This window comes from Aegilops tauschii, chromosome 7 (assembly GCF_002575655.3).
Source record: "Aegilops tauschii subsp. strangulata cultivar AL8/78 chromosome 7, Aet v6.0, whole genome shotgun sequence".
Lineage (NCBI taxonomy): Eukaryota > Viridiplantae > Streptophyta > Magnoliopsida > Poales > Poaceae > Aegilops > Aegilops tauschii.
In genome coordinates this window covers 254,825,911-254,837,750 of record NC_053041.3, presented here as the reverse complement: position 1 = coordinate 254,837,750, position 11,840 = coordinate 254,825,911, and the positions used below count along the sequence as shown (strand labels likewise).

At 48.2% G+C, this 11,840-nt stretch overlaps 1 protein-coding gene across 7 annotated transcripts; it reads left to right on the top strand.

Moving 5' to 3' along the window:
• The first annotated feature begins 1,508 nt into the window (after positions 1-1,508).
• On the top strand, positions 1,509-6,346 carry LOC109764274 (DNA polymerase zeta processivity subunit). 7 transcript variants are annotated; one of them, XM_073502833.1, is made up of 7 exons: positions 1,509-1,777; positions 2,475-4,343; positions 4,723-4,861; positions 4,967-5,047; positions 5,147-5,259; positions 5,673-5,862; positions 5,987-6,346. In XM_073502833.1, exons 3-7 carry the CDS (start codon positions 4,834-4,836, stop codon positions 6,208-6,210), a joined length of 636 nt encoding a protein of 211 aa, XP_073358934.1. In that variant the 5' UTR covers positions 1,509-1,777; positions 2,475-4,343; positions 4,723-4,833; the 3' UTR covers positions 6,211-6,346. The 7 variants fall into 7 exon arrangements, 5 of the variants coding, with proteins under 5 accessions (XP_073358934.1, XP_020178707.1, XP_020178709.1 ...); XM_073502835.1 differs by having other exon boundaries at positions 1,559-1,777; positions 4,726-4,861; XM_073502834.1 differs by having other exon boundaries at positions 1,577-1,777; positions 2,475-4,561.
• The last annotated feature ends 5,494 nt before the right edge of the window (positions 6,347-11,840 follow it).

Here is an 11,840-nt window from a genome sequence, read left to right as displayed (position 1 = left end):
CGGCCGCCAACGAGAAAAAGTAGACCACGAGAGGCCACCGCCGCTTGGATCTCAGGAAGGCCACCGCGACCGCCTCGCTCGGTTATACAACCGGCGACTTGCCCGCTTCGCAGGGGCGTAGCCACGACGCCCGTCTTCCCCCACACAAAAGCCAATCGACGATCCGGGCTCCGCAGAGGTGAAGGCTATTATTTCTCTCCCGTTGAAGCATTTAGCTCTGGGGCTCACGACGGTCGGATGAGCTTGCTGCCGGACATAGGAAAGACATGTCGTGGGAAATGAGATCCGCCGCGGCCGATGATAGACTAGGTTAGAATAGCATAGCCTAATCCGCTGTAGTTTAGTTGAAATATATCCGGAATATAAATGATTTCGTCCGCTGTAGTTTAGTTGAAATATATCCGAAATATAAATGATTTCGTCCAGTCTATATGAAAATCATCCTGTTTGCACGGATTATGTTCGGTTTATTGAAATCTGCCTTGAAATATACTCCTTCCGTCCGAAAATACTTGTCACAGAAATGAATGTATCTAAATATATTTTTGTTATAGATACATTTATTTTCATTCATTTCTACTGACAAGTAATTTTTCGGAGAAAGGGAGTATGTGATTACGATGGAATGGTCGGCTCCCACGTCAATGTTCGCAAAATGCGTAGGTTCATCCCCACCGGTCAGACGGATGCAGTGTCCAGTTTAAAGTCCAACACTCTCATATCCTCTCAGGCCTCCTTTGGTTTAGAGAAATTGTGTAGGAATACCATAGGATAGGATTTTTATAGAAAAAAAAATCCTTTAGAGCCCATAGAATTATATTTCTGTGGAGGAACTCTTCCTATCCTCCATATTTCATAGGAAAATAAAATATTAGCCTAGACCAAATAGAAAAAATTATATGATATGAATTAAATGACATCTCTTTTCTTATTTCTATTTATAGGATTTGAGATGCATGTCATCTCTGAGTTCTCATTCCCTGTTTTATTTCCCCCGAACCAAACAGTCTATAAAGACAATATTTTTTTATGGGAATAGCTTACCATCAACCGGCGGATTACAGCGGCTCCGTCCGCCACCTTCTGTGGATGACATGCGTCAAGTGAGGACCTATACCATCATTCATGCAATAGAGGCTATGCTTCTGAAATATATACGATATTGCAATGGTCTACTACGGGTTTATATTTTACAATAAAATCTCTCTTGCGAAAATTTTCTACAACCAAGACCTCAGTTGAATTATTATTTTTGCAACAAAACCTTGGTTACAAAAATGTTTTTGCAATAAAACAGTTGTTGCAAAAAAAATCTGCAACAATATCTGTGTTGCAGAATTCTTTCTGCAACAAGACCTATGTTGCAACGGTGGAGGCGAGCTGGGCTGGTCGATGCGGCAGATCTGACGGCCCGCGAAAGATCAGCCGGCGGACGCGTAGCGCGCTCTTTTTTTATTGACGAAATTAAGAAGAAACAGCCTTTGCTTTCTGGACGTTGGATCCTTCTCGGATGGTCCAGTTCTATAGCTACACTACCCTGTTCGTTTCGTCCTCCCTCAGCTCCACCCCTTTGCCTGGGCCGCATAAGCCTCCATCGTTCCCCGCCCTCCGCCGCCTCCAGTCAGCAGTCCCCCGCCTCCGACCAAGGCGCTCTCGCCGGCCGCCATCACCAGGCGAAGGGGCTCTCTTCTCCTCTACCAACTGGCGCGGCGCGAGGAACTAACCGTCAAGGCGTATTTCCTATTGGTGGTAAATAAGGGAGCCCTAGCTTTCCCAGGTTGTCGTTCGTCCCGTTTCTGGATTAGCTCCTTTCAATAGATTCGTTCAAATGTTCAATATCGTCGATCATTAGCTCATGTAGTTTAAAGTTTGTTAGTTCATTGTAGAAAGCCTTTTGGTAATTTTTGTTTCAATTTAATTTTAGTAATTTTTGTTCGTGTGAGTCGAGCTTGACCTTTGATATGCCTGTGTAAGTAAACCTGGGGTTAATTTTGGGGGGTGTTTTTTCGCCCTTTTTTGGCCCAGGGCGTCAGCTAATCCTGGCTACGCCGTTGCTAGTAGCAGTTGCTTCCATAAAGAAAAGAAATCGAATTCCCACACGAAACCCCGTGCCCGTAGTGATCCTTAGCAAATTGTGCAATTTCTTGTGAAGCTAACTTGGAGCGGTGGTCCTGATACTACCTGGGAAAGCAGTAGACGGCATGATCTGTTGTGCACTCCTCGTTATTCTTAGGCTATGTCCGCTTGATGTCTGTGATATCTCATGTTGAGCAATGGCGTGTCTGCTAGCATTTATTTTCGTTCCAGTTGGTTAGAGTTCAGGAGTTGAATAGGTGCTGATACTCTTGTCGGTGTGTTGTTTACATTCTCTGTGTGCAAAAATATAATCATGGTTTTGTTATTGCTGGTGGAAATGGAGAATTGCCCCTGTTCGAATAGAAAACAATGTCTTATGCCAGGTTCCTTTAATGTAGGTTGCAGTATTGGGTGACAGCTTCCTGTATCATCCGGTTGCTTCCCCGCGTGACAGCTACACTCCATTCTGCTCCGCTATCGGTCAGCTCCATTGAGAATCTAGATGTGCTTGTCTTCGCGAATGTTCGATGGGAAGACACGCTCCTTCTCCATTACCAGAAAGGCTTTCCCTGAAAGTAAATACGTCGTCCCTGTCCCAATCTCCCGCCTAGCCCACCGTCATCTCCCCCTTCTCCTATCCTATGCAACCGTCTCGGGTCTTTTGCTCAAGGTACCCTTGCTCCACTCTGTCCTTCGCTCACTCTCCTCAGGTTCTGTCCCATCTCTCTCCCTCTCATTCCTCTCCCTACTCCGCCGGTCTGGCTACATGCCCATCGATAACTACTCCCTTAGCGCTGCTCTTTCTACCGCCGCCCGCATGCCCTCCGTTGTTGTTGGTGCCCAGCTCCATACCCTTTCTGTGAAACTCGGCTTAAGTTCTGATACCTTTGTCCTTAATACTCTTATCAATATGTACTCGTCTTGTAGTTATCCATCTACTGCAAGATCAGTTCTTGATTCTGCTCCCAAAGGAGCCTCTGATACAGTTTCTTGGAATACAATCATTGCTGGATACGTACATGCTGGGCTGCCTAATAAGGCATTGCTGGCTTTTAGCCAAATGGCCAAGGCGCAAGTTATGCTGGATGAGGTCACCTTGCTGAATGCTCTAGTTGCTTGTGCAAGGACATGCATGATGAAGGTCGGAAAGCTCTGTCATGCACTGCTTGTGACAAATGGTTTTGAGATTAACTGTTATATGGGTTCCTCTTTGATTAGTATGTATGCAAAGTGTGGGCTGGTTGAAGATGCTCGCAGGGTTTTTGATGGATTGCCTGAGAGGAATGCGGTTTGCTGGACCTCAATGATTTCTGGATATACACAGTTAGGTCAGTCTAAAGAGGCTGTTAAGCTATTCAGAGACATGCAAATTGCTGGAGTGAAAGTTGATGATGCAACAATTGCTACTGTTGTATCTTCATGCGGCCAGATGGGAGCACTGGACTTGGGACGGTATGTCCATGCTTACTGTGACATTCATGGTTTAGGCAAGGATATTTCTGTGAAAAATTCATTGATTGACATGTACTCAAAGTGTGGGGATATAAAAAAGGCCTATGATATATTTTGTGGAATGGTCAAGCGGGATGATTTTTCCTGGACAGTGATGATAATGGGCTTTGCTGCGAATGGCCTCTCTGGTGAGGCACTAGATTTGTTTGCGCAGATGGAAGAAGAGGGTGAAGTCATGCCGAATGAGATAACTTTCTTGGGTGTCCTAACTTCTTGCAGCCATGGAGGATTAGTTGAACAAGGATACCATCACTTCCATCGCATGTCCAGTATTTACGGTATTGCCCCAAGGATCGAACACTATGGATGCATGGTTGATCTCCTGGGGCGTGCTAAGTTATTGGCAGAGGCAGAACAGTTCATTAAAGAGATGCCTATCGCTCCTGATGTTGTAATGTGGCGGTCGTTGTTGTTTGCCTGCAGAGCCTGTGGAGAGGTGGGACTTGCAGAGTATGTAGCAGAAAGGATCCAAGTATTGGAGCCAAACAGGTGTGGAGGGGACGTTTTACTTTCTACTGTCTATGCTACCACATCAAGGTGGGTTGATGCAAACAAAGTGAGGACAGGAATATACAGTAGCAGAAAGACCAAGCAGCCTGGTTGCTCTTTCATTGAAGTGGATGGATGCGTGCATGAGTTCTTTGCAGGGGACGAGTCACATTTTGAAACTGAGGCTATATACAACACTCTTTTAGGGATTAATGAACTATTAGTAGCAGAGTCCTTCCTGATGTGAAAGCTAATACATTTCTATGGTAACCATACCTCAGTACCTATGATTCTATAATCTTCTTTTTATGAAATGATGAAACCCGAAGTATATCTACGTATTTGCATTTCTCTATGAGGCGGGAAGTTTATTTTCCAGACATTTATGTCATGAGCCACTTAATGTGCAACTGAATGCACACTGTTATCCTGATTTTATTGGTCTATCTGAGATGTTTCCTTCTGGTATTGCAATCTGTGCTAGGTAATACCCACAGTTGTTGCTGTGATGTTACTATGTCAGAAAATTAGCTGTCCAGTGCATCACTTATTTGTTCTTCTCTCATGTTCTTATCTGACAGTTATATTTTTACCCCGAACTTACTAACCCAGCTTCGGTTTCTCTGGCTTAAACTAATCTGGCAGCAGGGTATCATGTGCCTGCTCACCTGTATCACTGTGTTGGTCATGGGAATGTAAAACCAGCAACCTGAAAGTTCCAAACTCCAGAATTTAGTTATTTACTTGAACTGGGCCATGGATCGGAAGAATCAAACTCCACAGGGTAAAGTGCTGATGATGAGTTCGTGCTTTTTGCCCCAGAAGCTGACTTTTATGTTTGAATAGTTGCACATTGTCATCTCACTAAAACTCGGCTTGGCTTTAAAAGGTCAAATTGCACAAGTGATTGTTGAATTTCTAGAGGTTGCTGTCAGCTCCATTGTCTTCCTCAAAGGTTTCTATCCCACTCGTAAGGATTCCTCTCCCTTTTGTATTTACGTCACATTGGCAACTTTGTTATTTGTCATGTTCTTTGGTTGGATATGGATTAAGCACAATGCATGTGTAGGTGCATTTGAGAGGAGAAGGTACATGAATATAGTTGTCCAGAAAGCTGTGCACCCCCAGCTTGCTGACTACATCCACTCTGTGATTACTGGCCTTCTACCTTTCATACAAAAGGTGTGTTTTGTTCCCCTGATTGTTCCTCCTCCTGCAATGAAATGCACTCTATAAGTAATTATATTATCAAGAGAACTCATTAAATGGACAGGTAACTTGAGTAATGTAACATACATTATACTGCTTGAGCTTTAAAGTTTTGGTACACATCTGTTCCACCTTTTGTTTTGACCATATGATTGTTGTGAACTTGGCTCTTGTGTCTTATAGCATTATTACAAACTATGGGGGTGTTTGGTTGGGCTTTTACTTGGCCTTTTCACTTTGGCTTATATCAATTTTGCACTTGCTTCAAGCTTCAGCAACAATGTTAGAGATCTTAGGATCCCTTGGTGTTGAAACATTGTTGATTGTGTAAAGATTTCAGGCTGGTTGTGTCTTTTTAACTAACCATAAGTTTTCTTACAACCCAGGGACTGGTTGAGAGGGTCGTAGTAATCTTCCACGACAAAGATCATGTACCACTCGAGAAGTTTGTGTTCAAGCTTGCAGTGAACCAATCCTATGGCTCCGAGTTAGAGGAGTCCAGCCTGGAATTTGCTCTGCGGGCGTTCTTGATCAAACTGACCGTCGCTGGACCTCTTACAAAGCCCCTTCCATCAGGTAGTCGACACCATCTCTTTGTTGGACGATTTCAGCATCTCGAGATTTTCTCTAAAGGCCAACAGCCAGCGGTGACTTTTATCACCGGGAGAGCTTATGAGGCACCGCGTTTGCCTTGTGACAGATAGCAGCTGGGAGATCACCGCCTACTTCCGATCCCTCCCTGCAGACGGTGCGAAGGACAAGGAGGAGGACGAGGCTCGGCTGTGGATCCCCACGGACACCAAGGCGTGGATGCAGCCGCCGCAGATAACCCCCATCAAGTCAATGAGGTGTGATCCTTTGAAGATGCAGCTCTACCTAGAACAACCTGGACCATCAGCAGAGGCAGAGGATCCTGCTTCGTAGCGACGAACCACTAGCCTCCCTCCCTGGTTCATGTATGCTCGCAAGTCGAGCAGAACATAATCTGATATTTGTGGGCAATCTGGCCCAGTTGCGAACAAGGTCGCTGTCTTTATTATTTTGTGGCTGTTGTTATGGTGAATCTGGACAAGGGACAGGTTGAGCTGTTCTTGAGTAGACCCGGGGGAAGGAAGACATAGAGCAGAGGTGGTTATGTAATGTGAAAACGATGAAGAAGAGCATCCCATGGATTATAACGGCATCTCCAATGCAAGACGCTAAGAACCCTAAGATAGACGCTTAGGAAAATAAAATTAATCTCTTAAAATAGAAAAACGATGTGGCTGCTGTTTCAACGCTAGCCTGCAGCTGCACTTAATTCCCTCTTTTTGCGAGGATGGGGCGTTGATCCGTTGGTTGGGCATCCAAGGTTGCTGCCAGCCCACCCGAGTTCGAGTCCCGGCATGGACGCGCGGTGCTCACGAAGTTTCTTCTATAAAGAAAAGCCAACAAGGATAGCCCTTGGGTTGGTCTTATTTTTTTCTAATTCCCTCTTTTTGCATTGATTACATAACTAATCTTCAATCTTGTTTCTTGCACCTTAAAAAAGGCAAATGGCCAACCAATAGGGCATTTGCGACGGCAATCCGCAAAAATCCTTCCGCATCCGTCCGCGGACAGGGGGACTAATCCCCAATGCAGGAGGTTGACATCCAAGGCTAGCTGCATATATTTTTAACAACTCAAACCAACCAAATGAAATTCGTGTAAACTGGATGAATTTCATTCCAGTTTAGATATAATTACATAAAAAAGTCGATATTTCAACCGTTTAACTAAAAAAACAAAAAAGGAACAACTAAACCCTATACCGGACGACCACCTCATACGCTTGTCCGCCCTGCCCTGCCGCATCACCATCTCCGTCGTCGTGGTCCCTCCAGTCCCTCTAGCGACAAAACAACGCCGGAGGGCCGCGGCTACCTGGCGCTCGCGGAGGAGCTGCTCCGCCTCTTGCTGCGCCATACGAAGGGTCACCGCGGCCACTGACGACGTGGCCAGCGGAACCGCGACGTCGGCCTTGCCGCGACCGGCATTCGCGGAGCAGTCGCTGCTCCTCGCCGATCTTGGCGAGCTCGTCGTCAAGGCGAAGACGGCGCCTGGCGGCTGTCTCCGCAGTGGTGACGGAGCGGTCGAGCGCCCACGCGGCGACGAGGTCAGGGTCGTTTTGGACCCACTCCGACGCCACGTCCTTCTTGACGAACTCAGAGTGGCGACCGACATTGCGTCGGTCGTACCTCGCCTGCCGCCGCGCCGCACACTCGGCTCGGATAGCACGCCCTGAGAGCCGGAGGCACAGTTGTAACCGCCGCCGCCGAGATAGTGGAGGATGCGGCCACGCGCCTTAGCAATCGCGGGCGGCAGCTCCTCCTTCACATGGCGTTGGCGCCGTGGTGGCGAAGAGGGCCCGTCTATCCCCGCTTAACGGTTGTGCGCTCCTTCACGCGGCGGAGGCGCTAGGGGGACGCCGACTCTTGCTTCAGGCGGCCGCCGATGTGGAGGTCGCGGTTGCGTGGCGGGGACGCCGGCTCGTCCTTCACCTGCCGACGCGGGGATGCCGACTCCCGCTTAACGCGGACCCGCGGATAGGAGGGTGGCTCCTCCTTCACGCGCACCGGCGACGGTGGCACCGGACCCATCTGACCCGCCTTCGAGAGTAGACATGGCCGCCGCTGCAGCTCGTCCTCCTTGTCGGAGGAGCCCGCCGCCGTGGATGCGGATGGTCCAGGTGAGCGAGGGCGGCGACGCCACGATCTGCTTGACGACGAACTTCCACCGGTGCCGCCTGTTGGCGCGGAGAACCAGGACTTCGCCATCGCCGCCAGGCTCGGAGAGAAGGAAGGACTCAGAGAGGGGGAGGAGGACATTGCGGTGCTCTGGAGGGTGCGGATCTGGACGATGCCGGAGTGTGGCTTAAATAGCCACGGCCAGGGCAGACGGAGGGGCGATCAACCTGCTTCAATGTGGCGTAGCGACAGGAGTTGGTTTCTCGGGACACGACATCCGCATTGAAGCGGCGGCGACGCTCGAGAGGTCGCTTCCGTATGCGCCGCCTTCCCGTCTGGTCAAATCGCGGCATCAATGACGGCCGCTGCACGGGCGAATGGGGTTTTTTTTATGGGTCAGGGCGGTCAGAAGTGGGCTTGGGAGCGTTCCGAACTCCTACAAACCTCTCCCACTTTTGGCTCCAGTTTGCGGGAGAAATCGCGTCAGGACAGCCCTGTGGACCGATACAGGTCGGCGTTGGATGGCTTCCGTGGTTCGGACAGCATGGTCCGGACGGTTGCGGGAGGTTTACGGGTCCGCCTAGGAGATGTCGTTAGGAGGACCGTGGTATTCTCTGCCCACAAGAGTTCAAGTTCTAGAGTGGTATTCCTTGCCCACCAGAGTTCAAGTTTCAGACTTAGACATTGGTGCTTCCATTTTTCGGGATTTATTTCAGGCCTTCCGGCGATATGCGTTTAGTGGGAGGAAACGTTCCCATCGACTACGAATGCGTCTATGGCAGTTTCGTCATTCTCAAGATGATGTGCCGACTTAGTCTCTCGGAGTGCTTATAAAGATAAGGTGTGCGTGCGTACGTTTATAGGGATATGTGTATGCTCATCTATGTGAGCGACTCTGATTATACTCGGTTCAAAAAGAAAGGCCCAAGCATCGGATTCCCTGTTTATGCCAGGCCCGACGCCAAGATTTGGTGGCTCAACTTCCCATCAACCAAGATATCGATCCTATAGCACCTAGCTAGCACCCTGGATTGGGCATCTCCAGCGCGGCGGATCATCAAAACGCCCATAGATGTTCAGACCATGCTATCTGGACACTTTCAGACCTCCAACACGGATTATCAAATCAAGGCAGACCAATTCGAGAGCTATTGGGAGTCCGGATGTTCACCATGTTGAACTCCGACGCTCCGGGTCCATCCAAAAGTTCTCTCCGACCGTCTGGCTCTAGAACCTTAGGCGCATTCACATTGGTTGACCAACATGTCGCTTGCATGCATTCACGGCGGCACAGCGACCGAGAAGCCTACTCTGGCTTTAAAGCAGGTTGGCCTCCTCCTTCACAAACACAAGCCGCACACTCCTCCTCTCGCACACCTCCATCGGCCGTCGCGCACCACATCTTTGGTCGTCGCGATGGGCAAGAAGACGGACGACAAGAAGACCTAAGTGTGGTGGTTGCTCGACGGCTACCGGTCCGACCATCCGCTGCCGCGCTAGGACATCAGATTCACGCGGAGCTCTGGATTCGATTCGCGTCGTTGCCCTGGTCGTCCTCCATGGATCCATCCACTATGAAGGCAGAGCCAATCTCCTCGAATGACAAGGAACAGAAGTCGTCATGTCGCGACCGATCGAATGATGAAGACCAGAAACCATCATGCCACGGCCGATCGGATGACGAAAACTAGAAACCGTCATGTCGTGGCCGATCGGATGACGAGTTCAAGGACAAATGGAAGAGGTGTTGCATCGGTCGTTGATCGACCAAGTCAGACATAATTGTCCCCTCTGCAAACCGTGGCGTCCACATCGGGCGTCGCGTCAAGGAAGAGCCATCACACCATCCGCGCGCCGGCGGGGCACGCAATGGCGCCATGTCCTTCACGCCATCAAGAAGGAGGTGCCATCCTCCTCGTTGTTGAAGCCGCCACCACACCTTCACTACTACCTCAAAGGGGTCGACGCCTGCGGCGCGTTGTCTTCGAAGTGCAAAGCTGAGGTGGAGGAGCGCCAATGGGCGGAGCGTAAGGACATGTTCCGCCAAGATCCAGGCGATGCCGCCCTGGGTGCTCGCGAACCTCGCGCTCTCGGAGGCTTGGTCCCTCAAATGGTCCAAGACCACTGTCAAGTCATACGTCCACACCCGGCGTCGGCTCAACACCCAGCTCCTCCAAGTGGGGATGGTGGAGTCTAAGCGTGACATCTGCCTCCAAGCCGAGGACAAGCGGCAAGGTGCGGCGGAGTGTCTGCACAACGGGCGTGCCACAACAACAAGGGAGGGATGTCGCGACGCATGCGGGCCTTCCACCACCGGCGCGACGACGACGGCTCGAACACCGGTGACGACGACAAATGTGTCGGTGACCTCGGTCTGCTACAATGCTCAGGCTCCTTTGGTTCATAGGATAGGAATATTATAGAAATAGAAATTTCATAGAAAGTGAGATGACATGGATCTCAATTCATATACAGAAAGAGATGACATTTGATGCATAAGATAAGAATTTTTTCATTGAGTCTAGGTTAATATTTTTTTCTTTTAAAATGTGAAGGATTGTATTATATCCTACATAGAAATAGGAATCAACCTACAAACCAAAGGACTCCATAGAATTTTTTTTCTTTGAAAATCCTATCCTATAAAATTACTACAAAATTCCTACAAGCCAAAGGAGACCTCATAGTTTTAGTTGAATTTATGTCGAATTTGTTTAATTTCATTGTGTTTGCATGTGTTATAACGACTAGCTTAAATTTCGTTCAAACGTGTCCGTAGAAATTTTAGTGATCCGCGTCGGGGTCTTGGAGATGCACCAACACATATGGTACAAGTGGATATAAGGAGGTTTTTTTTTACCGGAGAGGAAGAGGATAGAAGTAGTGTGCAGATGAGAAGAGATGAGCACAGCGAAAAGCCCAAAGTTAAGCAGGGGCAGGGCGCAAGGTGAGAGAGTCCGTCATCTCGTCGTCGCGTCATTCCTTTTCCCGTTGTTGGCAATCGCACGCACACACATTGGATTCGATCACTCTTTCTTTTGTGCAAGGAAAGGATGCAGAAAGAGAATGATGCACTGAAGCATATCTGTCTTGTACCCTGTGTGGTGCAGCAACGGTCGTACCCTCCTTGCAGGTTCTGCAGCTGCCGCTGCCGCGCGGCGTGTACGCCTCCTTGTACCGTACCGGCTGACGAATCCCGCTCCATCTCGTTTATTACAAGAGAGCCCGTGCATTGCAACCGGAAAGAAAATATAATACATGCTCTTAACCCAACAACCATCACTCAGGACCACAATAGGTCCATCTCTTTTATTTTTGCGAGGCATCATATTTGTGTCGCCGCTTATCCTCCTTCTCACCCTCGCTGGCGATGGCCTCGGTGTCCACAAAAAACAAAACAAAAACGTGTTTGAATATGGTTAATCCTAAGGCGTCTCTCTCCCTCTCTCCTCCCTCTCCCTCCCTCTCTCTCTTGCTTTCTCTCACTCTCGCGATGAGAAATTTGTTGTTTTCCCCTGCGACATTTTTCAGAGGTATGCATGTGTAATTATCGATGTTTTCTTTTCCCTATATTGTTATAGTGGGGTGTTTATTTGCAATCCAGATCGCCGCCGGTACGAAAGGAAAACGGATCTTACACTATAAATTATAAGTTTGCTCCCAAAACAATATTTTAAAAATATTTAACAGGTAAAATTAACATCATATTTAGATTCCACATATTTTTTAATAAAATTTCATATATAATATGTTAAAATCGAAGTTACGGTCTAAAAGATACGGATAATTTAGAAAATCATTTGTTTGACTTAAATATATTCCAAAAATAATATTTAAAAATACTTA